General features: G+C 34.1%; 1 protein-coding gene across 1 annotated transcript in view; it reads left to right on the plus strand.

The window, feature by feature from the left end:
- The window catches only part of FAT4 (FAT atypical cadherin 4), a 176,446-nt gene that overhangs the window by 133,415 nt on the left and 17,072 nt on the right, over positions 1-25,959 (plus strand). Inside the window, exons 8-11 of the mRNA XM_077770904.1 lie at positions 554-798; positions 2,793-7,142; positions 17,779-17,883; positions 22,040-22,347. Coding sequence (XP_077627030.1) covers positions 554-798; positions 2,793-7,142; positions 17,779-17,883; positions 22,040-22,347 — 5,008 coding nt within the window. The remainder of the gene's footprint in view (positions 1-553; positions 799-2,792; positions 7,143-17,778; positions 17,884-22,039; positions 22,348-25,959) is intronic.

Genomic DNA, 25,959 nt, shown 5'->3' on the forward strand with positions numbered 1-25,959 from the left:
AGGAATGACAAATGAGAGAATCAGTAAGCAGGAATGTCTCTGTATAAATAATCAGTTCTTTAGTTGTTCTGGTTGGCAGTGGATGTCAAATACAGTGTTTTGTCTTTAAAAAATAAGATCTTCAACTGATCTTCTCTGGTTTATTATGGTACACAACAGAAAAGTAATTTTTAGATTCATTTAACAGATGTTCATTTGTGACCTGAGCCACTAACCACAATATTAGAGTGAGACCCTGATTTATGCTTTTGGGTCACTTATTTATAACACAATAGTCTTCCGGGTATATTTGGGGGACTTGCATGATCCAAAAAAATCCGAAGAACTTGTGAGGACCTGCTTGAGCTCACTGGACACCTCACAACAGAGATTGTCAATGTGATACATACAAGTTGAAATATTTATCTTCTAGCCATATTCTTTAATTGTTGTGTGATTGTACTTCTAATAATTTTTTTCTACATTTCTGTCTCAGTTTTTAATTATAGTGAATAGATGCTACAATATGAAAACCAGAAAAAAATATGCCCATCTCTTTTCTCTTTAGTTACAGAATCATCGGTGGAAACTCTCAGTTCACCATCAACCCATCCACAGGACAAATCATCACAAGTGCATTGCTAGACAGGGAAGCCAAGGAGAATTATACTTTAGTTGTGGTCTCCAGTGATGCGGGGTTCCCAGAGCCTCTTTCCAGCTCTACCAGTGTGCTTGTCTCTGTGACGGACATCAATGACAACCCACCAAGATTTCAACATCACCCATATGTCACACACATTCCGTCTCCTACTCCTCCAGGTAGTCAAGCACCTTGTAGGTCTCATGGATAAATGCAATCTATGCTTTGGATGCTTTATATAAATATATTTCTGTTACTTTTACACAGTTATTTCTGATATAGCTTAGCTTTGTAAATCCTCAAAATTCAACTCATTTTGACTGATGAAATTGAAGGAATGTTGAATCCTCATAAATGGATTGTTTTTATCTTAGACCAATTGTGTTTAAGATTTTGTAATTGCTGTATCTTTTGTGGTACTGTTTCTTAATATAATTTGAGTATTTTCAAATGACTAAAACAGTCACTTCATAGTCAAGAAAGGCTCTGCCCAGAGATGTAATTTGTTTGTAAATTCCCTGAGAGGAGGAACATTGCTGCTTCTTCTTTTTATTTTTTCTTTTTCTTTTTTTGCCATATGCTATATCCTGAGACATCTGGGAGGTAGAAAGCATTCAATTATATTTGTGGGTAGAAAATAAATATTTTATTTCAGTCCTTCATAGGTAGGTTTTCAAAAATATTTACTGAGTGAATAATTCTAATGAATTATTATTATTATTAATATGTTATTCCAGTTTTAATGGATAAAGATTTTCTGTTAGTAAGCTTAGGAAGACATTAGTGACCACTTTCATATGACACTATATGTATTTATCTTCCTTCATTTCAATTTACTTTGGTTTCATTTGCTTGTTTGTAAAAAATGGTGAGCTCTCTGAAGAGCTGCACAAATAGTCTGTAATCTTTGTAATGTGTTTTGTAATCTTTGTAATCTTTGAGATGTGTTTCCAAACAGGAAAACATACAAATATAGGCCCAAAGTAATTTGATCTGCCTTTCTTTAAAATATTTTTAATTAGAAGAAAAAGTAAATGGATCCAGGATTTCTTCTCTCAGTGATGTTTGATCTCATATTCTCTTGAGAATGTCAAATTGATACCAATTCAAAGCATAAAATGCATAAATTTCTGTGCCAATCTTTTATCAAAAGGAAATGTCAATATCAAAGTCATATATCCCTGATAAAGCCTTTTAGCTGAAATGATGCTGGCAGGCATGATTCTAATTACATCCAATGTGTGGTGAGGCAATATAGCATCCCGTCTAAAAAGGGACTATGTAATACTTAAGCATCTTTTCCTCATTAGATTATTATAATTAATCAGAATCACTGGCCTTAATAAAAGACTTTTCACTTTTGTCACAAACTTTACTGTAGGGTATGAGTGTAGGTTTGGAAAAGGTTTTTTGAATGAGTACATCAGAAACATGTCCTTATGGCAGTTTTCCTGCAAATTTCTGCTACAATCTGTTTCATTGGCATTCATCCCAAGCACTAACTTTTGGAGTCCAAATTGACTCCATTCTTCCTCAGTTCTTATTTCATACTCTTTTATAAGAGTTCTAATTGATTTATGAATATATGTATTCATATATTTATATGTATATATATTTTGTCTCCATGTGATAATAAATCACAGATAAAAGAAATTTGCTAAAATATGGTGGGTATAAAGAATCACAGTAATTCTAAAAAAATAAATTAAAATTTTTGTCGACATGATTACAGGTATGGTAATTCAAAGATATGTTAAGACATAATAGAGCAATTATCTTTTTTCATTGGGCAGAAACATAGCTCTCAACAGAACTAATGTAGTATCATGTTTGTTGGAAGTTGTCTTATGTACAATTTTTCTCCTAGGAACTATAATTCTGAATGATTAGCCATTGCTCTTCCCTATGCTTTTCTCAGAGGCATACTGAAAAGTATTAAATCCAGTAGACCATATGGGTTTTAGTTAGAAAATAGCAGGTCAGCCCCTAAAGACTACCATTAAGTAGATTTGACTTGAGAACTTCAGAGATAATATAGAGGTTACTGTTCTTCTCAGTAATCATGAGAAAATAAAGTTATACTAGGGAACAGTATAATACTTTGTATACATTAGTCTACTATCAAATGTTTTGAGTTCCATGTGATTATAACCGTACTCTCCCTCTTTGATAGGTTCCTTCGTCTTTGCGGTTACAGTCACAGATGCTGATATCGGACCCAATTCTGAGCTGCATTTTTCTCTTTCGGGCAGAAACTCTGAAAAATTTCACATTGACCCACTGAGGGGAGCTATTATGGCAGCTGGACCACTAAATGGGGCTTCAGAAGTGACATTTTCTGTGCATGTAAAAGATGGTGGCTCATTTCCAAAGACAGATTCTACCACAGTGACTGTTAGATTTGTGAACAAGGCAGATTTCCCTAAAGTCAGAGCCAAGGAGCAGACTTTCATGTTTCCTGAAAACCAGCCAGTCGGCACTCTTGTCACCACCATTACCGGGTCCTCCTTGAGAGGAGAACCTTTGTCCTATTATATTGCAAGTGGGAACCTTGGCGGTACATTCCAAATTGATCAGTTAACGGGGCAATTGTCCATTAGTCAACCTCTAGATTTCGAAAAGATACAAAAATATGTTATATGGATAGAGGCCAGGGATGGAGGCTTCCCTCCTTTATCCTCTTACGAGAAACTTGACTTAACAGTATTAGATGTCAATGATAACTCCCCAGTTTTTAAGGAAGATCCATTTGTATCTGAAATATTGGAAAACCTCTCCCCTCGGAAAATTCTAACTGTTTCAGCAATGGATAAGGACAGTGGACCCAATGGACAGTTAGATTATGAAATTGTTAATGGCAACAAAGAACACAGTTTCACTATTAATCACGCCACTGGTGAAATTAGAAGCATTCGGCCATTAGACAGGGAAAAAATATCGCAGTATGTGCTCACCATAAAGTCCTCGGACAAAGGCTCCCCTTCTCAGAGTACCTCAGTAAAAGTCATCATTAACATTTTAGATGAAAATGACAATGCCCCTAAGTTCTCTCAAATATTTAGTGCCTATGTTCCTGAAAACTCCCCTTTAGGATACACAGTTACACGTGTCACAACTTCTGATGAAGACATTGGTGTAAATGCAATCAGTAGATATTCTATAACCGACACAAGTCTTCCGTTTACAATAAATCCCAGCACAGGGGATATTGTAATCAGCAGACCTTTAAATAGAGAAGATACGGACCGTTACAGAATCCGAGTTTCCGCACATGATTCTGGGTGGACTGTAAGTACAGATGTCACAATATTTGTGACAGATGTCAATGACAACGCTCCAAGATTTAGCAGACCCTCTTATTATTTAGATTGCCCTGAACTTACTGAAATTGGCTCCAAAGTGACCCAGGTGTCTGCAACAGATCCTGATGAGGGGTCAAATGGACAAGTATTTTATTTTATAAAATCTCAGTCAGAGTATTTCAGGATTAATGCCACCACAGGAGAGATTTTCAATAAACAGGTCTTAAAATACCAAAATGTCAGTGGCATCAGTAATGTGAACATCAACAGACACAGTTTTATAGTGACATCTTCAGATCGAGGTAATCCTTCATTACTCAGTGAGACAACAGTTACCATCAACACAGTGGACAGTAATGACAACGCACCACAATTTCTTAAAAGTAAATATTTTACTCCGGTCACCAAAAATGTTAAAGTTGGTACAAAGCTAATCAAAGTTACTGCGGTAGATGACAGAGATTTTGGGCTGAATTCTGAAGTGGAGTATCTGATTTCTAATGCAAATCATTTCGGAAAATTTAAGTTGGACAATAATACAGGGTGGATTTCAGTAGCATCTTCCCTGACATCTGACTTAAACCAAAACTTCTTGATTACTGTCACTGCAAGAGATAAAGGAAACCCTCCACTTTCATCCCAAGCAACTGTTCAAATAATTGTCACTGAAGAAAACTACCATACACCTGAATTCTCTCAAAGTCACATGAGCGCAACCATCCCCGAAAGCCATAGTATCGGGGCCATTGTCAGAACCGTTTCTGCAAGAGACAGAGATGCAGCGATGAATGGTTTAATTAGGTACAGTATTTCCTCAGGAAACGAAGAAGGCATTTTTGCAATCAATTCCTCCACAGGTGTATTAACACTAGCCAAAGCTCTTGACTATGAGCTATGCCAGAAACATGAGATGACTATTACTGCAACAGATGGAGGATGGGTTGCAAGAACTGGTTACTGCAGCGTGACTGTAAATGTTATTGATGTGAATGACAATTCTCCGGAATTCTTCCCTGATGAATATTTCCCTACTGTTCTGGAAAATGCCCCGAGTGGAACAACAGTCATCCACCTAAATGCTACAGATGCTGACTCGGGAACCAATGCTGTGATCGCATACACCGTCCAGACATCTGACAGTGATCTCTTTGTCATTGATCCTAACACAGGAGTCATCACCACTCAAGGCTTCTTGGATTTTGAAACCAAGCAGAGCTACCATCTTACTGTGAAAGCCTTCAATGTCCCCGATGAAGAAAGGTGCAGTTTTGCCACTGTTAATATACAATTAAAAGGGACAAATGAATATGTGCCTCGCTTTGTTTCCAAACTTTACTATTTTGAAATCTCAGAAGCAGCTCCCAAAGGTACAATTGTTGGAGAAGTGTTTGCCAGTGACCGTGATTTGGGCACCGATGGGGAGGTACACTATTTGATTTTTGGCGACAGTAGAAAGAAGGGTTTCCAGGTCAATAAGAAGACTGGACAAATTTATGTTTCTGGCCTTCTCGATAGGGAAAAAGAAGAGAGGGTATCTTTGAAGGTATTGGCCAAGAATTCTGGCAGCATTAGAGGTGCTGATATAGATGAGGTCACTGTAAATGTCACTGTGCTTGATGCCAATGACCCACCCATTTTTAGTTTAAACATCTACAGCGTTCAGATTAGTGAAGGGGTTCCAACTGGAACTCATGTGACATTTGTCAGTGCCTTTGACTCAGACTCTGTCCCCAGCTGGAGCAGGTTTTCTTACTTCATTGGATCAGGGAACGAAAACGGTGCCTTTTCCGTTAATCCACAGACGGGACAGATCACCGTCACAGCAGAATTAGACAGAGAAACCCTACCTGTCTATAATCTCACAGTTTTGGCTATTGATTCAGGGACCCCTTCAGCTACAGGAAGTGCCTCCCTGTTAGTCACCCTAGAAGATATAAATGATAATGGACCTATGTTGACCATCAGTGAAGGCGAAGTTATGGAAAACAAACGTCCAGGAACTCTGGTGATGACCCTTCAGTCCACTGATCCTGATCTCCCTCCAAATCAAGGCCCCTTTACCTATTACTTGCTGAGCACGGGTCCTGCCACCAATTATTTTAGTCTGAACACTGCTGGAGTTCTGAGCACAACCAGAGAGATTGACAGAGAACAGATTGCAGACTTCTACCTGTCTGTGATTACTAGGGATTCAGGTGTTCCTCAAATGTCTTCCACAGGAACCGTGCATATCACGGTTATAGACCAAAATGACAATCCTTCACAGTCTCGGACTGTGGAGATATTTGTTAATTATTATGGCAATTTGTTTCCTGGTGGGATTTTAGGCTCTGTGAAGCCGCAGGATCCAGATGTGTTAGACACCTTCCACTGCTCCCTTACGTCAGGAGTTACAAGCCTGTTCAGTATTCCCAGGGGTACTTGTGATCTAAATTCACAGCCAAGGTCAACAGATGGCACATTTGATCTCACTGTCCTTAGCAATGATGGAGTTCACAGCACAGTCACAAGCAATATCCGAGTTTTCTTTGCTGGATTTTCTAATGCTACAGTGGATAACAGCATCCTACTGCGTCTCAGCATTCCAACAGTAAAGGACTTCTTGACTAACCACTACCTTCATTTTCTACGCATTGCCAGTTCCCAACTGACAGGCTTAGGGACTGCTGTGCAACTTTATGGGGCATACGAGGAGAACAATAGAACGTTTCTTTTAGCAGCTGTGAAGCGAAACAATAACCAGTATGTGAATCCCAGTGGTGTGGCCACCTTCTTTGAAAGCATCAAAGAGATCCTTCTCCGGCAGAGTGGAGTAAAGGTAGAATCCGTAGATCATGACTCATGTAGTCACGGCCCATGTCAGAACGGAGGGAGCTGTATAAGAAGACTGGCGGTGGGCTCTGTATTAAAGAGCCATGAGAGTCTTCCAGTCATCATCGTGGCAAATGAACCTCTGCAGCCTTTCTTATGCAAGTGTCTGCCAGGTTATGCTGGTAGCTGGTGTGAAATAGATATAGATGAATGCCTTCCATCCCCTTGCCACAACGGTGGGACTTGTCACAATTTAGTGGGAGGATTTTCCTGCAGCTGCCCAGATGGCTTCACTGGCAGGGCCTGTGAGAGAGATGTCAATGAGTGCCTGCCTGGTCCCTGCAAGAACGGTGCTGTCTGCCAAAATGTTCCAGGAAGCTTCAACTGTGTTTGCAAAACTGGATACACAGGTATGAAAATGTTTGGCTTTTTCACTAAGACTTTAGTCATGTCAAGTATAATAGAAAGCAATGTGTTTTGTCATTTTTAAATGATTTTCCATAAACATAGCAAATGCTTGAAGCACTTACTGTTGGCTGACACTGTTCTAGGTACTTGACCTGTATTTATTTTATTTACTTCTCACAAGAGACCTATGAGGCTGGGATAAATATTTTCCAGTTTATACAGATAATGAAGCTGAAGGAGAGAGAAGATAAGTCAGTGTTCTAAGATGACCTAGATTTGTCACAGAGTCAGGTAGTGAGCCCACACAGTTACGTCCAGAGTTTAAGCTCTCAGTAAATCTGCCAAATGTCTTGTACAGGAACAAAAAGAGTCTAATGTCTTCAGTAAGAGTGTTCTCACATTTAAGGCATAAGACCTGGAACATTTTACGTCCTAAATAACTGTTAACAATTATTGTTGTTGATTCTTTTATTTTATTGTCATCATTTTTATGATCTTTTAAAATCATTGTCATCATTATTACTGAAATTTGATTCCCACTTTGAGGACAGCAAGAGCAATGTTTTAAGACTGAAATTAAAATGCCTTGTTATTTCTACTAGTCAGGTAGAGGGCATAATACCTGACTTCTCTGAGAAGCCAGAACAAAACTGAACCACAATTTACTTTGACATTTTAGAAGCATAATAAAACATACAGCAGCAAATGTGTTCCACTGGCCTTTGGCATTTAAACAGGATATGATGCACAAACATGTATATATGTATAACATACCCTTATATGTATATATATCAGTTTTATCTCTAATTATCTAGCCAGCTTGCTAATTATCATCTGTCTACTAGCTAACCAATGGTTGGTGCACCTTCAAATGTGCATAAATATTATGATTTTAATAAGTTTGAGGAGAGAAAAACTCTCTGCTGTTATTTGCACATTATACATTGGTAGTCCATATATATTACATTGCTTTGCTTTACAGTGTTTATAAACACAACTTAAAGCACCAGCAAAATAGGTAAAACCAGGACATATTTTTTAATCTGGAAAATATTTTGCAAAATAATATTTTAGAAGAAGTTTTTATAAGAAAATACATTTAGATATTATATTTTCAAATAGGTGCCCATCATGTATATACTAAAATGGTTTTGTATTTGAAGGATTGAATTGCTTGATGGTGACCTAAAGCAAGTTTTAATTAGTCAAAGTTTAACACATAAGCTTTGCCTACTAACAAAATAATATCCTTGAAATATAAATGAAGAAAAGGTGTAAGAATAATGTATAAAGAAAAGAATCATGAATATAGTATTTGATTTAAGTATAGCTTTTGGAAAGTCATTTAACTTTGCTAATCTTCAAATTCTCCGTCTGCAAAATGAGAATAATCATATTTACTTATCTTTTAGGCTTGTGCTAATGAATACAGATAATGCTTGTAAAACTCCTGCTAGAGTGCCCAGCATTCAATAACTAGTAATGCAAATTAGTTGTGTTAGTAGTGGTGTTATAAAGGTGTAGCACAGAATTTCTAAAAAGATAGAAGACTCAATGACACAAGTTGTATTCTTAGCATTATGAATAATAGGGCTCCATCTAAATTATCAGTTCAGAATTTCTAGAAAGTCTTCTTCAATCTTTCCTACTCCAATCGAAAAAACTACTTCCTCTGCTGAAAATTCAACAATAACAATTATATTTTGTCCATTTTAATATAATACGCTCATTCACACTTAGATTTAAAATGAGTTTATACATAGTCCTAAAATGAAAAACGTGTGAAGGAATTTGATAGTAGATAAGAAACAGGGAAAGTACCATGGGTGTGAGCGAAAGCACTATATGCTTGTTTCAGCATAAATGTTGCTTCATGTTTGGGCATAGAACTAATTCTTTAATATTAATTCCCAGTGTCCTCTTTCTTTGTTTGTTACATTTAAATGTACATTGCCTATGTTTCTAAATGTAGTAGTTGAAACTTTTAGGAATGCCTTTCTTTTCATTCTGAAATATGCATAACATTTATCAAGTGGCTAAATCACTGCTTTAGGGGAACCTGGGTGGCTCAGTTGGTTAAATATCCCACTCTTGATCTTGACTCAGATCATGATCTTTTTATTCATGAGATCAAGCCCTGCTTCGGGCTCTCCGCTGATGGCACAGAGCCTGCTCGGGATTCTGTCTCTCCCTCTCTCTGCCCCTTCCCCGCTTGTCCTCTCTCCTACTCTCTCAATATAGATGAATAAACTTTAAAAAAAGCACTGCTTAAAGTCTTCGCGTCATAGACATTATTGTTAACTTAGTTATTCTAGTTAGCTAGAATATTATTCTAGTTAGCTATTCTGATTAACTTAGTTATTTAGTTCTTCTCAAAATTCAATGAAACTGTATTATTACTATTATTATTCACATTCTAAGGGCAAAAAATATTGTGCTGTTGGGTTTTAGACCGGTTAAAAGAAATTAAATTACTTGCCTCTGGCATGGCACAGACAGTGGTCTAAATGAGTTTTGATTATAAACTTGACTCCTTTCTATTTTTTTATGTATGTGACTCATCATCACAACTTTTTTATCTATATGCGATTTTTATATTTTTCTTTTATATGTGGTTCTTAAGCACACATTGGTTTGTATTTGCTATAGAGTATTATAGTATGTCCATGATATCTTTTGAAAACTTTTTGTACATTTTTTTACTGGATCCTCACAAAAAGCATATAAGATAGTGTATATGAGATTAGTCAAGAACTGAAATTACTTCCAGACTTCTAGGCAGGAAGGTACTTAATACTTGGAAATGACTTTCAATATCTTTAAGCTGCGTAAGAATAAAGGTTGGGAAAATTCACCAATAACCTCAGCAATAAGAACATTGCAGATATTGTAAGAAACCACTTCTGATCACCCTGTCTACTTGCAGTGTTGCAAAGAGTGAGTCCCAGAACAGTCCTTGCTTTGCCTTCACTCTTCAAATATCATTCAACTCACCCACTGGCAGAATCTAAAGCAGAGCCCTGCTGGACAGGAGTCTAGAAAAGAGAGTTTTGTGACTTCCAGCCCCCGTAATTCAGAAAGATAAGAATGATGCTGAGTGTCAAAAGATAATATCTGGCATAGAAAGATACTATTATTACCCTTATTTTATGTTGCAGAAAACTTAGCCTAAACTGAGGTTAGTCTAGAGCCAGAGCTGCCAACAATTAGATCATAACTTCTTTCTATAAGGAAAATTATTTGAAGTTACAAAGATAGTTTCAAATTACTATGGTAATTTTACATACTGTCCCTCTTCATAACTCATTTTAGTCTTTATTTGCATACTTGGAGATAATACAACTGATCAAGAATGATGTAAAAAAACAAAGTTTAGGGGCGCCTGGGTGGCTTAGTTGGTTAAGTGTCTGACTTCGGCTCAGGTCATGATCTCTAGGTTCGTGGGTTCGAGCCCCATGTGGGGCTCTGTGCTGACTGCTAACTCTAGAGCCTGGAGCCTGCTTCAGATTCTGTATCTCCCTCTCTGGCCCTCCCCTGTTCATGCTGGCTCTCTCTCTCTCTCTCTCTCAGAAATAAATACAACATTAAAATTTGTTTAAGAAAAACAAAGTTTAATGATTAATATGAATCTTTTATTTTTTGAATTCATGTAATTCATTGTTTTAAATTCTGTGTGCACAGTCCATCCAGTAAAACTAGCAGATCATTCAAGTCTGATAGTTTTATTTCTTTGTTTTGTTTTACAGGAAACATAGTGACAAATTCTTATTCCATTCATTAAATTAAGAATGTATTGTTCAAATGTCTTTATCTGTTTACCCTTCTCGGTAAAGGTAGTCCCTGGAAGATCATTCTGAGTTACTCTTTCCAGGTGGTCTTTACCAGCTAACCAGACTCAGGAAGATGGAGTTAACATAACAAAACATCTTAAAGAGCTAATCAGCCGTAAGACAAGATTTATTCTTAAGCATATATGTACCTCATAGAATGAAGTTTTAAAAATATTTATTGCAGTTAGCTTTAGTTTTGTTAATATTAACTACTAATGCTTTAGTAAAGCTTTCTGCAAAGCCTGTATATATTCAATATCATCATCAGAACTATTTCCAATCACCTATATATATATTTTTTTACTCTATCTTTTTGAACTTTTAACTGTATTTGTTTAATGGTTTTTAAAGTCTGTGCCTTTACAGATTGAAGCTGTGAGATTTTCTTAACTTCATGTTTAAAATATCAGATATTTCCCCATCACACACACACACACATATACACACATGCACACACATGCACGCACACACACACCCCACTGTATATTTCACATGAAGTTAGAAACTGTGCTAAAGATTGAAAGAGTGAGTGGCTTATGCACCAACACAAACCAAGAGACTTTATCCTAAGAATCCTCCAGGGAGTGATTAAGTATTAGCTGAACAAGGATTTTGTGTGAACATCCTCTAGGGGTATAAGTATAAAAATGACAATCACAGAACAACCACAATAAGAAGACATGAAGTGATATAGTGATTACCACATTGCCACCAGTATATCCCTGATTTATGTGTATGTCATATACATGTATTAAATTTTATTTTCGAGTTCATAATCAAAGGATCACGTAATTCATATGAAATAAGGATTTTTTTAATGAATGAGTGATTTAAAGGGAATGAGTTTGTTTGTTTAACTTGTACTTCTGATCTCTTTTTCTTAATTGCTAGAAATGTAACCAAAAGGAAGTTGAAAAAAAATAGTTAGACTTCACATTCAGTTACAATCACTTCATGTTTCATTGTTAAAAACTGTTCTATAATTTAATTTTATATCATTAAGTGGAGCTTTGATTCACTATAATACAGGTTATTTAAAAGAATCAATTTAATTTAGTATAGGACATGTGAACAATTAATTTCTAGATTTTAACAAGGTTTCATAATACCGGAAATTACATCAATGTCAATATACCTTAGTAAATCAATAGAAAATATTTTTTATACATTCATGCCTCAGAAATTCAGAGTGTGCCTCAGTTCCTCCTCCAGAGGAACTTGGCAGCTACAAACACAGTATTGCTTTTCCTATACAAATGGAAACTTCTTGCATTTAATAGAAGACTAATCAGAAAACACAAATATAGTCAGTAACCACTTATCTTTTGTCTTCCTGCTCTAGGCTTCACTGTTTGTAGCACAATCTTGCATTAAGTCCTTCATATAGGAATGGATGGTTATAAAATGCAGCAGGTAGATGGAGCTTATTCCTAAATCTGGGTGTCTCCTAACAGAATTAGTTCATAGCCACTTTAACCTTTCCCATCCACTTTCACACATCTGGATGCATTTTAGGTGTGGTATTTGGAGTCATGCCATGTATGACCATATGGAGAAGTTTTCCTATGCTCTCAAGTAAGTCCTGATATTTCACAGGATGAGATATGTCCATTCATCACTTTTATGACATTTGACACTATAAATAGGATTTTTTTCCAGACATATAAAGTTATAAACAGGTTGTGCATAGTAATTTTACTGAGAAACTTGGCAAACATTTGCTTTCGTGAAGGTGGGAGTTGTAACTGAGTCATTCTTTCAAAATAACAGCAGTCATATCTGAATATTGTCAATGATCATGTGATCAGAAAACCATAGAATATAAACAAAATGTAGTGAATAGATAGGAAATAAAATTTCGGGGAGATATCGAAGAGTGGTTTATTTCCTGTTTTGATTACTTTACTTTAAAATATGATTTGCAACTTATGAAAGCATTAATAAGAGGCTTCCAGAAGCTTAAATGCTTCTTATTTCTGCAGAAAACAAACATGTATTTGTAAGCTTGTCATAGATATTATGAATGTCATTATACATCATCATCTATAGCCTCATTGAAATGGTATTTGTACATGTTTTAAAATACAAAATTAAAACATACTTTCTTTTTGTTTTTCTTTCTAGAAGCTCTTAAACATATTTTTGCTCTCTTTTGTTGTAAAAAGACAGAATATAATTTGATCAGAATATTTAGATGAGCTATCTTCATAGTTCTTTTCACAGTAATAGGAAACATTTGATAGTGTGAAAAAACTTACTTGTTCCAAAAATATTTAAAAAGCTCATAAGCACAAATATTCAGAATAAATAACATATATATCATAGAATTATATTTATTAATAATATAATCAATTTAGATATAAAATGGACTTTGATAGTTTCACAGCATCCTTTCTTTCCATGCAAATGCAAGAGATGCAAAAATAAGAATTGTGATATATTATATTACATATATCTAAGATATTAAATTGAAGCCTACATGGACTGTCAGACATCAGAAATCATCATATTCTCATTGCTGGCCAAACTAGCAGATGAGAATGAATTCAGTGCTGCTCCACATAATCAGCATTGAAATGTTCCATCGGAATGAATGAAACTTGAATATACATCCTCATTGAAAAGATCGTAGGTGATCAAAGCAGATTCAGTTTATGAATTCATCACACCTTTGCCCAAACATGAAGGTATATGCTAAATCTATTTTGTAAGTTTAAACTATAATCTTGGAAAGTCTGTGGATCCACTGGCGTCCAATTATGCATTCATTTTCGTCTTCAGCATTCCCATTCCCCAGGTACTGAGAGCTTTTCCTTCTTGAAGCACATGTCCTTCTATCTATGATAAATACTTTATATCAACACGATTAATTGATGGATGTCAAAGCAATGAGGTCAGTTTATTCTTGTAAACAGCTGCTGTCACAACTAACATATCTTAATAGAAAAAAGCCTTTGGAGTTCCAGACATACAGATGCTTTTCTTTGTGCAAGCCCTATCAGTATACTTCAAAGCCTCAAGGCTCTGACAAATATTGTTAACTGACTTGCATCATAAATTAAGTTAATGGGCCAAGATTTAGCTTTATATGGTGCTCCAACACATCAGATTATTTTGTATGTTAGAGTAATTCAAACTGCTGCATCCTCTGACAAGCATTATTCCATTTACATGAGTATTGAAATGGATAGGTGTTTGCAGAATTTGTTGCTGACTTCTAACTAGATAATAGAGCATGAACTTTCCAAGTCTAAGAAATTTGCAGCTCAGTTCTTTCTTTTGGGTCTATGTAAAATTATGACATCTCTCCGTAATTAAAAATGTCTTTTTAATAAATTGCAACATTGAGTTTTTTAACCTGTGTGCTTGAATCTAGTATGGCAATTTCTTTGAAATTCACTAATTGTAAAACAAAAAAAACAAAAACAAAAAAACACCTCATTAAATGGAGTACTCAAACTAAATTTTTGAATGGTAAATAATTTGCACACTCTAACACCAAAGACTATTTTCTCAAACTCAACAATAAATCCATTTATTTAACCCTTATCAAAGTCACTGTTCACATTTTTTATATTTATCTACTAGGGAAAAGTAAGAAAATAAAACTCTGGTTTCAATTAAAATTTAAAATGAAAGATTGAATTTTTCTCTTACAACTGTCTATTTAAATTGTCATATACTCAAAGAATCAGATTCCATTGAGAATTTATTTTAACTTTTAAAAGAAATATATTCTCAAACTAATAGTTTCTTAGTTTGTAGTTTCTTCTGCTTCTTGCATAGTTGCTGTATGTTTTAATGCATAAGTAAGTCTTACTTAATTTGGGATTTTTCCATTCTTAATTTTCGGCTGAAAGAGCCTATAGTGTATATTTAAATTAAACTCAGATATCTATATTAAATTCTAACTTTGTGAGGGGTAAATAAGATAACTAATTTATATAAATTACAAAAAAAAAACAAAAACCACCTGGTTTTCTTTTGTTGTTGTTTACACCAAAACTTTAAAAGGTAGTCCTTCCTAACAGGATTCTGAAGAAGATGTAGTTGAGATTTATAGTATCAATGACTTGGGCTTTTATACACATATATTTTTCTTGGGAAAGCACTTAAGTCCAAATATTTGAGTAATTGTTCATGACAGTGCTCCTTAAATTGGTTACTCTTTGCTCCCCATTTCCAGTCATCAAAAAGTAAAGTTGTAATTTTAAAAAAATTAACATTTATTTATTTTTTGAGAGACAGAGAGAGAGCATGAGTGGGAGAGGGGCAGAGAGAGAGAGGCAGAGACACAGAATCTAAAGCAGGCTCCAGGCTCTGAGCTGTCAGCACAGAGCCCTACATGGGGCTGGAACTCACAAACTATGAGATCATGACCTGAGCCAGTCAGATGCTTAACCGATTGAGCCACCCAGGTGCCCCTAAAGTTGTAATCTTGTAACCCATTAACTTGTTTTCACAATACAAATGATGTAGTGACCGTGCCTGTAAAGTATATCACTCCATGTACATATGACCCTTAAACAATACACTTTTAAACTGTGCAGGTCTACTTATATGTGTATTTTTTGATAAGTATAGTACAGTATTATAAGTGTATTTCCTCTTTCCTTTTTATTTTCTTAATAACATTTTATTTTCTCAAGTTTATTTTAAGAATACAGTATATAATAACACATATAAAAATGTGTTAATTGACTATTTATGTTATTGGTAAGGCTTCTGGTCAACAGCAGGCTATTAGTAGTTAACTTATTTTGGGGGAAGTGAAAAGTTATATGTGGATTTTCAACTACAGGTGGGTTGGCTTCCTTAAGAACCCTGCATTATTCAAGAACAACAGTACTCAATACATGCTACTTTTAACATATTTCTAAATGAAATTTCCAAAAGGAGAAAAGAAGAAAATGAAACCTTATTTAGTCCAATAACACATGTAAAAATTATGTATGTTCTTATAGTGGAGAAAAATACAAGTGATGGATGTGACTTTCCTGATAGTTAATAAATAATTAAAAGTAGAGCTCCTAGGCCTTATTTATTCTCTATTGGGCAATACTAATATTTTGTTAAAGAAACAAATCTACTTCTCTAGAATGATCTGTCAGGAATCCAATTGGAAAACACCACAGGAGAGAGTTCTATGACACAGCATCTCTCTTATGATATTGTACAAGTTTATAATAAAGTTCTTCTGTCTGTTTTTCAAATATGACTAATTGCTACAATATTTAAAACCTAATTTCTGTGCCACTAGATTGGAAACTTGTTTATTTTCATTCTTTCCCCATAAAGTAGAAAGGTATTCTAAAAGTGTTAGTATTTTACCTTGTAAGGAGGTTCCCAATTTTATTTATAAAGAAAAAATGTTGTTTTTGACTCTATGATGTAGAGAAATGTGTTTAGTTAGCAATGTCATGAGGTCTGACTCACGCTTATAATTTTAAACTGGAACAATTGTGGCTACATAATTAAGCCACAAAAACAGAACTAAATTAAACAAAACTTTGAGTATTTTTTAAGCATAGTAATCATGATAAAATTATCTGTGCTCAACATTAAGTCTAGTTGTGCATGTAAAACCTACATGCTTTAGTGCAATCATACTAAGAAGCAGAAAGTAACTTTACGGAAACAAGCTCTATTTAATTAAATAATTAAACTCTCCTATCAATGAGTGGAAGTTAACAAAATCTCTATAACATCTCATTGTTTCTGGGAATTGGAAAACTGGAAAGTATTCTAACAAATAAATCATTACAATACTTTAAAATTATAGAAACATGGCATTAGAACACATTTACATTTACATTTTAAAATTTACCACCACCACCAGCCAAAACAGATAGGACTGACCATAAACTCTCAATTTGGCCTACCAAGTGGTTAAAGTATTCAAACACAGCTTTGCAAAACCTAGAAATGGGAGAAGACCTACATTGGCCTGTGTCACAATTTTGCAATTTCTTAGGCAAAATATTAGGCTTCAAGAACCTCTTCTTCATCTGTGAAATGTAAAAATTTTCTATTGCTTGGATTCATCTCCCCCATTAAAATGGAACCGCCGTGTTCTGACACTTATCTGCTTTTTTTTTTTTTTTTTGACTGACATATTCCCACCTTAGAGGATGGCCAGTAATAGTCAATATTAATTGATTCAAGATCTATGAGAAGTCCTTGTACACTGAATGATGTGCTGGTTGGGTATTACTGTGTTAGAAAAAAGATAAGGTATCAACAATTTGTAGTCAAAAATAAAATCTTAAGTATTTAAAATATAGGATGTGTGTCCTGGTTTCTTATTCTGTTTTACAACAGATATATGTAAGTGCATGGATATTTCTGAGAGGGAAAATATTTTAGTTTCACAAATAAGCGAAATGAAATTGATTCTTACCTTTAAAAAATTTGAGTCAAGGAAATCTCTACAGTGAGAATTATACTGTAAAACTTTCAAATCTTGTTATAAAATTGGAAAAGAAGCAATACTGACAAGAGAAAATAAGTTCAGTGAAAACATTTAAATATATTCACCATTTGTGATTTTCCTGAACACAGTTGTTTCTTCCAAGATGATTATGTAAATTATTCCCTAACTATTTTAATACACATCTTTACACTAGGACAACTAAATAAGATTTTGAACTCTGAGGTATTCCAATTTTCTCATGGCAAGTAAAGTGTTCTTAGATTTCTTTTCTCCATGATATGATCTCTCAGAACACATTTTTACATATGGTTATGCTGTAATGGTATTAATATGTTTCTCTGTAAGTTTTGTTTAAATGAGTTTGGTACTTTTCAGGGAAACTATGTGAATCTTCAGTCAATCACTGTGAATGTAACCCCTGCTTTAATGGAGGTTCGTGCCAAAGTGGTGTGGAGTCATACTATTGCCATTGTCCGTTTGGTAAGTACACCTTGGTGATTGATATAAGATATCAATCTATTTTGGCACACAGTTTAGTAATTTTATTTTGTTGTGGCCATGTGATTAAGAAAATATTAGTTGTTTTACACAGGAAGTTTTAGCAAAATGAAAGCACAAAGGTTTCATATTTTACAAAAACTTAATTATGGAATGCCATTGAATACATTGCTTTGATTATTACTAGGAAAGTAGGGGCGCCTGGTTGGCTCAGTTGATTAAGTGTCCAACTTTGGTTCAGGTCATGATCTCACGGTTCATGAGTTCGAGCCCCGCATCGGGTTCTGTGCTGGCAGCTTAGAGCCTGGAGCCTGCTTCATATTCTGTGTCTCCCTCTCTCCCTGCCCCTCCCCTGCTCATGCTCTGTCTCTCTCTCTGTCTCAAAAATAAATAAAAACTATAAAAATTTTAAAAAAAGAAAAGTAATCAACTCAAGATAATTGAATTTGATGTTGTCTCCTTAGGACATTTCCCTTCAAATATTTATGGATGACTTCTTTTTAGCCTGAAACCTATGAAAGGAAAAAATTCTTTTAAGCACTATATGACATTACTCTCTATTTAAAAAGATAATTAGTCAAAGTGATCTTTGTTTTGTTTTGCTGCCTTTTTTTTACATTAATTCAACCATTTCTAATAGAAGGATTTAATCATTAGATATGCAGTTTTCATGATAGGCTTTTTGTAGATACTACCTAATAACTAATCAAAATTCAGACTAATGTCCTTTTGAGAAAGAAAGTTGTTAGAATTTTTTTTGTACACATTCGTATTTATTCAGCATAGTGGAATGAACTAAAAGATTCCTTTCAGATCTCACTCAAATGTTATCCAGCACTGAGACAGCCAAGGACTATGAGAACAGCGTTGGACCAAGCTTTTATTGTAACTTGGGTTGTTTCAGCGGTTTGTGATTATTCCATTTATTTAAAAGATACTTTACCCCACAATATAGTATTCATCCCCAGATGTCCTACAGTAATTAGAGACCCTAATCTCTCTCCATAAACAAGAGAAGATAAAGATATTTTTGCAGTCTTGTTCCTTGAGCATATCAGTGTGCTATATGAATCTGAAAAGCGAACCTCAATGTATAGTGGAGAATAGAACTTGAAAAGAATCTGAGATTTCAAGTAGTAGTAAAATGTAGTGTTAATTCATTTCCAGATAACTCCATGACTCTATCTAGTTTTATTTTCACAAAGCACAACATCAATAGAATGATAAAAGAAAACAGAATATAAATATCTAAGGGTGAGCCATGCATTTAACAATGGTTCTGAGGCCCGGATATTGAGGGCTTTCTCTAAAGTTTAAAACACAAGAACAAAACATAACTACCCCAAGATGATATAGTGACTAGAATACAATTTTAATTTCAGTTCAGTGACATTTTCAGGATCCCTGCTTTTTAATATTCTTTGAGATTCTCACCAACAATGCCTCTGAAGCAGTGAAAAGTAGATTAAGGTCAAAATAACGACAACCTTAGATCTTCTAAAACTTCTTTCAGTAATCTCTTATAATCCTAAAGGGTGCTGCTTTCTATAGATACCCACAAGCAGGTTTCATGGTTTAACTTGTGTTTGGAATGAAAGATAAGGGGATTGGAATGGAAAGTGGAAAAAATGATTTTCAAGTGTCTGAAGAGAGGTTTTTACATTTTTAGGGAGTCCTTTGCATTTCAGTTGCAAATACGAAGATTTAAGAAAATTGATACCAAACAGAAACAAATTGTTGCTGCTCTGTATCAGTATATAGATATAACAATCATTGCCTATTGGGCAAAAGTGTTCGGGGTCCAAATGGACCTTGCCCTCACCCTACCTGAGATCCCCCCCTCCCCGGGGAAAGCAACGTAAATGAGAGACAGATAACCTATAGCTGGCAGAAATTTCTCCCACTATTTCTTCCAGTGGCACAAAACAAAAAACATTATTTAAACGTTGACATTGTCAGTTGGCAACAGAAGATTTATAAAAGAAAAGAAAACCGAAAACCTTGAAACAATAATACACGACTGAAGACCAGAAAGATAGAATTAAAAGGATAAAGTATTTTCCTTTTCAAATTGAATGTGGGTGAACCATACAAATACAAATGACAGATGGAATGCCTCAAACAAATAGCTGGAGGTAGTTACACATGCATCCTATAAAACAACATCTTAACTGTAATTTTGAAATTGGGAAAAAGAATTGCACTGTTTACTTTCTCATCAGTGGAAGATTTCTTGTTTGGATTTTTAAAATTTTTTCAGATTTTTATTCTTTTAGATTGTGTTTTAGAAAAGCATAAAGTGCGTAAGATTTTATAAAGGAAGCCTGTATAATTATTACTTCCTATGTATGCATATATATGAATAACTATCCACACACAAAATATTTTTATTAGAGTAATTTTAATCATTTCTTTTGATCTTTATGTAGATTTATAAAATGGCATTCCATTTGGAGAGCTGTGTTAAAATCTTCATTAAAATTTATTTTAGTTTAAAAACAAGAATCTACCTTTCTCAAGGAAAAATATTCCATAAACAAGTATTTTCATGAATCAATTTGTGTCTAGTACCTATATGAATAAAAATGTAGGACATCTGTCCAGCATGTATATTCTTTCTGCATAAACTTATATTCAATTTTCAGCACATGTTCATATTTTTATTAAAAATTAATTAGAAGAGTTCTGAAGAACACAGAGTACAATTTTTTAGTCAATAATCTATTTCATTTCTATGCTCCATCTCTACTTTTTCTTTAAACTTTGGTTACTCTTCCTGTATATATAAGTTAGGTATCTATAATATAGTAAGAGTACATTTAATATAAAAAATTTAAAATTTGTGTATATATGTGATATGCATATATATAAAGTATAAATTATATAATAATATATGATACATATCATATATTAATGACATGTAAACAAATGTTTGAAGTATAATGTATATAATATATATAATTTTTATTATATGTTTGCTTTTTCTTTAACCTGAGTTAATGTTTAAAAATAACTCATATTCATATTTCCTACACATTTATGATTATTACCTCAGCCTTGATGGAGAAGAAAAAGATAAACAACACAAGCTTTTATAGCAGCTTCTAGGCCATTTTAATTTAAAGATTATTTGGATATAAAATATGGTGTAGTCAAAACAACTAGACAATCAGTAGATCTGGCTTCAAATTCTGACTCTGTCTCCCATGGTTCTGTGACTTAAGGCAAGTTTTAAATATTCTGTAAAATGATGGCATTAGTTTCTTCTAGCTGAACAATTCCCCGACTCTAAATTTAATGCATTTACAAGAGATGTACAGCCAAAATTAAGGAATGGAACCTTTGCAAGTTAATAAGAACCATGATGTATTGGCGTGGGTTAATTTTCCAATCATTTGCTACAGTCTACTAATATTTGTGGGAAAAGAATTTTGGCGTAGCAGTATAGCATCAATAAAACCTCATTTTTCAAATTGAAAAAGAACTAGTGCAAACAAGTGGGGATGTTGGATTTCAGAAAAAAGCAGAAAGCTATTTTAAGGTAGCCTGTTGTAAGTCATACCCAAAGAACTTATAAAACAAGAAAGAGATAAAAACTTAAGGCATTATTTCCTTTCCTATAAATAGTGATACCCTAATCTTGTGGCTCTTGAAAATACCATGAGCATAGGAATTAATTTTTTTAAGGTCGAAACAAAATTTACCATCCTCAATTGAATTAAAATTGCTTTTTTTAAGAATTATGTATTCTAAAGGAAGTATCTCGGCTAAAAATTACAGCATATTAAATCTTTAAAAAAGTTGATAAACTAATTTTGAAAGTTTTCCAGGAAAGAAATAGCTTCAGACATACTCCATTCTACTAATTCTAACTTTTGGAAATGGGACATATTTAGGTACGATCTTGAGTTGGCTAAAGAGGAGCAAGTACAGTAGTTTATCACCTCCTGTATGCTTTGAAGATTATTGATTTGTTCGCTTTTAATTTAACTTAGATAGTATTCTTTGGAGAATAATACAAAACAAGACTGTTAAAAGCATGACTCATTATTGCAACTTAAAAATATGTTAACCAAAGTCATTTACTACAACTTCACTGGAATTTGATGTGTCAATTTGTCAATTTTTTCATCTACAGGTGTCTTTGGAAAACACTGTGAGTTGAACAGTTATGGATTTGAGGAGCTGTCATACATGGAATTTCCCAGCTTGGACCCCAATAACAACTATATTTATGTCAAATTTGCAACTATTAAAACTCATGCTTTACTGCTTTACAACTATGACAACCAGACAGGGGACCGGGCTGAGTTTTTGGCCCTTGAAATTGCTGAAGAGAGGTTAAGATTCTCTTATAATTTAGGCAGTGGTACCTATAAGCTCACCACCATGAAGAAAGTGTCAGATGGACATTTTCACACTGTGATTGCCCGGAGAGCAGGAATGGTAAGACACCTCATTCTACCTTAAAACTTGTTTTCTTGTTGGCCAGTCATTCAGGCTTTCAAGTTACATCATGAATTAAGGTGCAAATTTAACCAGTTTTGGTATGAACTACAGCAGCAAATAGGTAATATCTTTCTTTTGCTCATGACAACTATACCTGTCACAAAAAACAACTTGCCTCAAAAACAATAAAAGGAGGCAAAGTAAAGAAAACCTCCTGGTTCATAAATATTCCATTTTCTACATTTCCCATATATGTTTATGGACATGTCAGAACTGTACTCACAATGGCTACTTTTGTAAGTATCCTTGTTCTAACTGAAGAAACAGTTTAAAAACAAATGAAAAAAACTTTTCTACAACTAATTTTTGATAAAAGATGATGCTAACACATATTCCAAAACAGTCATGAATAATCCTTACTACACTTAGCTCCTCAATATGCTGTTGTCTGTGAGTTCTGTGACATGAGACAGTAGTCAAATGAAGTTCTGTTTGCTTGACTAAAGTATTCTCAGAATTACAAACTCAATAATATTCAAGATTTCCATATTATATTCCATTTAATTATATGTCTCTTATGTTACAGTAAGAGGTATGCATTTATTTAGTGCTTGTGTTCATTAAACAAGAATTTTTTTTATTTATAAAGAAAAATGCATGATTTACTTTCCCTGTAAGTGTTTGAAACCATTTGATATAGAGCAGTATATCTGGAATGGAAAGTCACATATATGTAATCATTTATTTGCTTCCCAGCTATCTCTTCATGGTTCCCGACCCCCCAACTTTCAACAACTATCAAGGGTTTTTGAAAAACGTAAATGCTAACAAAAACTATTTTAAAATATTTTTGGATTTTATCATCATACTTCTAAAGTGATAACTACTCTTTAAAATTTACAATCTACCTTACAAAGAAATAGAATTAAAGGCTTAAGTCATGTATTAAGATAAAAAATAGGGGCACTTGGGTGACTCAGTAGGTTAAGCATCTGACTTCATACAAGTCATGATCTAGTAGTTTGTAAGTTGGAGCCCCACATTGGGCTCACTGCTGTCTAGTGGGGAACCTGCTTTGGATCCTCTGTTCCCACTCTCTCTGCCCCTTCTGTACTTAGGCTCTCTCTCTCAAAAATAAATAAACATTTAAAATAGAAACTAGCCAAAAGATGGGGTGCCTGGGTGGCTCAGTACGTTAAGCATCTGACTTTGGCTTAGGTCATGATCTCATGGTTCATGGTTTCAAGCGCCACATTGGGCTCTGTGCTGACAGCTTAGAGCCTGGAGCCTGCTTCAGATTCTGTATCTCTCTCTCTCTCTGCCCCTCCCCTCCTCACGCTGTCTCTGTGTCTCAAAAATGAATAAACATTTAAAAACATATATTTAAAAATTAGCCAAAAGAGCAAAATAAATGCTCTGAAATCATTTTTTAAATGAAGAAAGTTGGGATCCAAATGATTATAGTTTTATCTCTCTGTGACAATCTAGAAAACTATAAAAATATAGTGAGTTATATAGTTTTGAAACTGATCAAATGAATCATATATTTGTGTGATAATGGAAATTATTTGACATTAAATTTTGGGACCACTTATTATTGTTGGGCTACATATAAGCAACTTGTAGAAAGAACATAGAAAATATTTTTACCATGGTTTTGCTATTGTTTTCTGTGATTCACAGTTTGAAAAGAAAAACTTTTGTGCCCTTTATAATTACAAATTTCATGAAGGCTTAAGACAGAAGGAATCTTATTATTATTGATTTTTTTCTGACAAATATAAATAACAGTCATTATCAAAGGACGAAGTTCTCCATTTGTTCTTAGGAGTACTTTGAAGCCAGATTTTGTTTTCTTTTTTGTTATTGTTGTTGTTTTGTTTTGAGATTTTTTTGTTTGTTTTGAGGATTTTTTGTTGTTTTAATGGCATCAGATACAATGACTTTTCTCTCCTTCACTCTAATATAATTTAGGAAAGAAGATTGTAAGCAATTTTTTAAATACAGAAACATTTTCATAAAAGACAAAAAAAATAGTGGTTTCTAAATATGACCAGATGATTTCATCCACATCATCAAGGTTAGATGTTCAGGTATTCATCCACTGATATCTCCGTATCCATTGTGTTACATTCAGAGTCCTACAGGTTATTAGTTGTAGTTTATTAAAATATAAATGAGAAAACAAAAAAGTATTAGTGAAAATTTATAAATCATTTAAATAATATATTGTCTTAGACATTGTCCTCCATTTTCTTATGAACTTGGTATTAATATTCTGTAACTATAATTTTTCTAATATATTTAATTTATAAAAAGGTTACTTAAAAAATTGCCCCCAATGTTCTGAAAATGAGATCAAAACAAGATTAAAATTTAGTAACAGTAATTTACTTTTTTAATGTGTATTTATTTATTTTTGAAAGACAGCATAAGCAGGAGAGGATCAGAGAGGGAGATATAGAATCTGAAGCAAAGAATCTGAAGCAGGCTCCAGCCTCTGAGCTGTCAGCATAGAGCCTGATTCAGAGCTCAGACACACAAACCCAAGATCATGACCTGAGCTGAAGTCAGGAGCTAAACTGACTGAGCCACCCATGTGCCCTTAGTAACAGTAATTTAGAGCATTGATATTCTAAAAATAATTTATTTTAAAAATCTACTTGAAAAATATTCATTGGAAGACTGGATTTGATAATAATTCAAGATGGCTTTGTGTTTTGAAAAGAGGTTGGGCAGAATATCAAAATTTGTCCTATAAATGGAAATATATCCACATTTTGGTATTTTTGCAAAGATTAATATAAATTATATATAAAATTTGATATATTTTAACATATATTGTATTTAGTTTTCTTTATAAAATTTTATATATTTTATATATTTTTATATATTTGTTATTAAATAGATTCTTGATGAATGTTAGTCATCTTGAGTTTTCCAAAACCTGGCTCCATATACCCTTTTGAGGTTAGAAAAAATGTTTTAATCTCGGGGAGCCTGGGTGGCTCAGGTCATGATCTCACAGTTTGTGGGTTCGAGCCCCGCATTGGGCTCTGTGCTGACAGCTAGCTCAGAACCTGGAGCCTGTTTGAGATTCTGTGTCTCCCTCTCTCTCTGACCCTCCCCTCCTCATGTTGTCTCTCTCTCTCAGAAATAAATAAAACATAAAATTTTTTTTTAATGTTTTAATCTCAATAAAGTTTTAATTATGAGTAGTGCCTAAAAAACCACACTGACTTCAGTGAATTCTAATAGAGGTATAACAAGCAAATCTTGGAAATAATACTTTTTTAGATTAGTAATAAGTTAGTATGCACATTCCTGCCTAAGCTTTTTTTAAACCAGCCTAATACCAAACCAGTATGCTCAGAGGAAGACCTTTAGGAGAATACAGATTTAGAAAAGTCCAATACTGCTGATTATCCATTTGCTCTGGAATTATTGAAACAAAATTAGAACAAGCATATGGGGTCTGGTATGGATATTGTAAATTGGGGCTTATGTAAGCCATAATGATTTCTTAATAATGCCAGTACCCCAATGAAGCATAGCAGGTAGCAAGCGGCTCACCCTAACTCACCAAGCATATGTGAGATCACCATATTG

This window comes from Crocuta crocuta, unplaced genomic scaffold (genome assembly GCF_008692635.1).
Source record: "Crocuta crocuta isolate KB4526 unplaced genomic scaffold, BGI_CrCroc_1.0 scaffold331, whole genome shotgun sequence".
Lineage (NCBI taxonomy): Eukaryota > Metazoa > Chordata > Mammalia > Carnivora > Hyaenidae > Crocuta > Crocuta crocuta.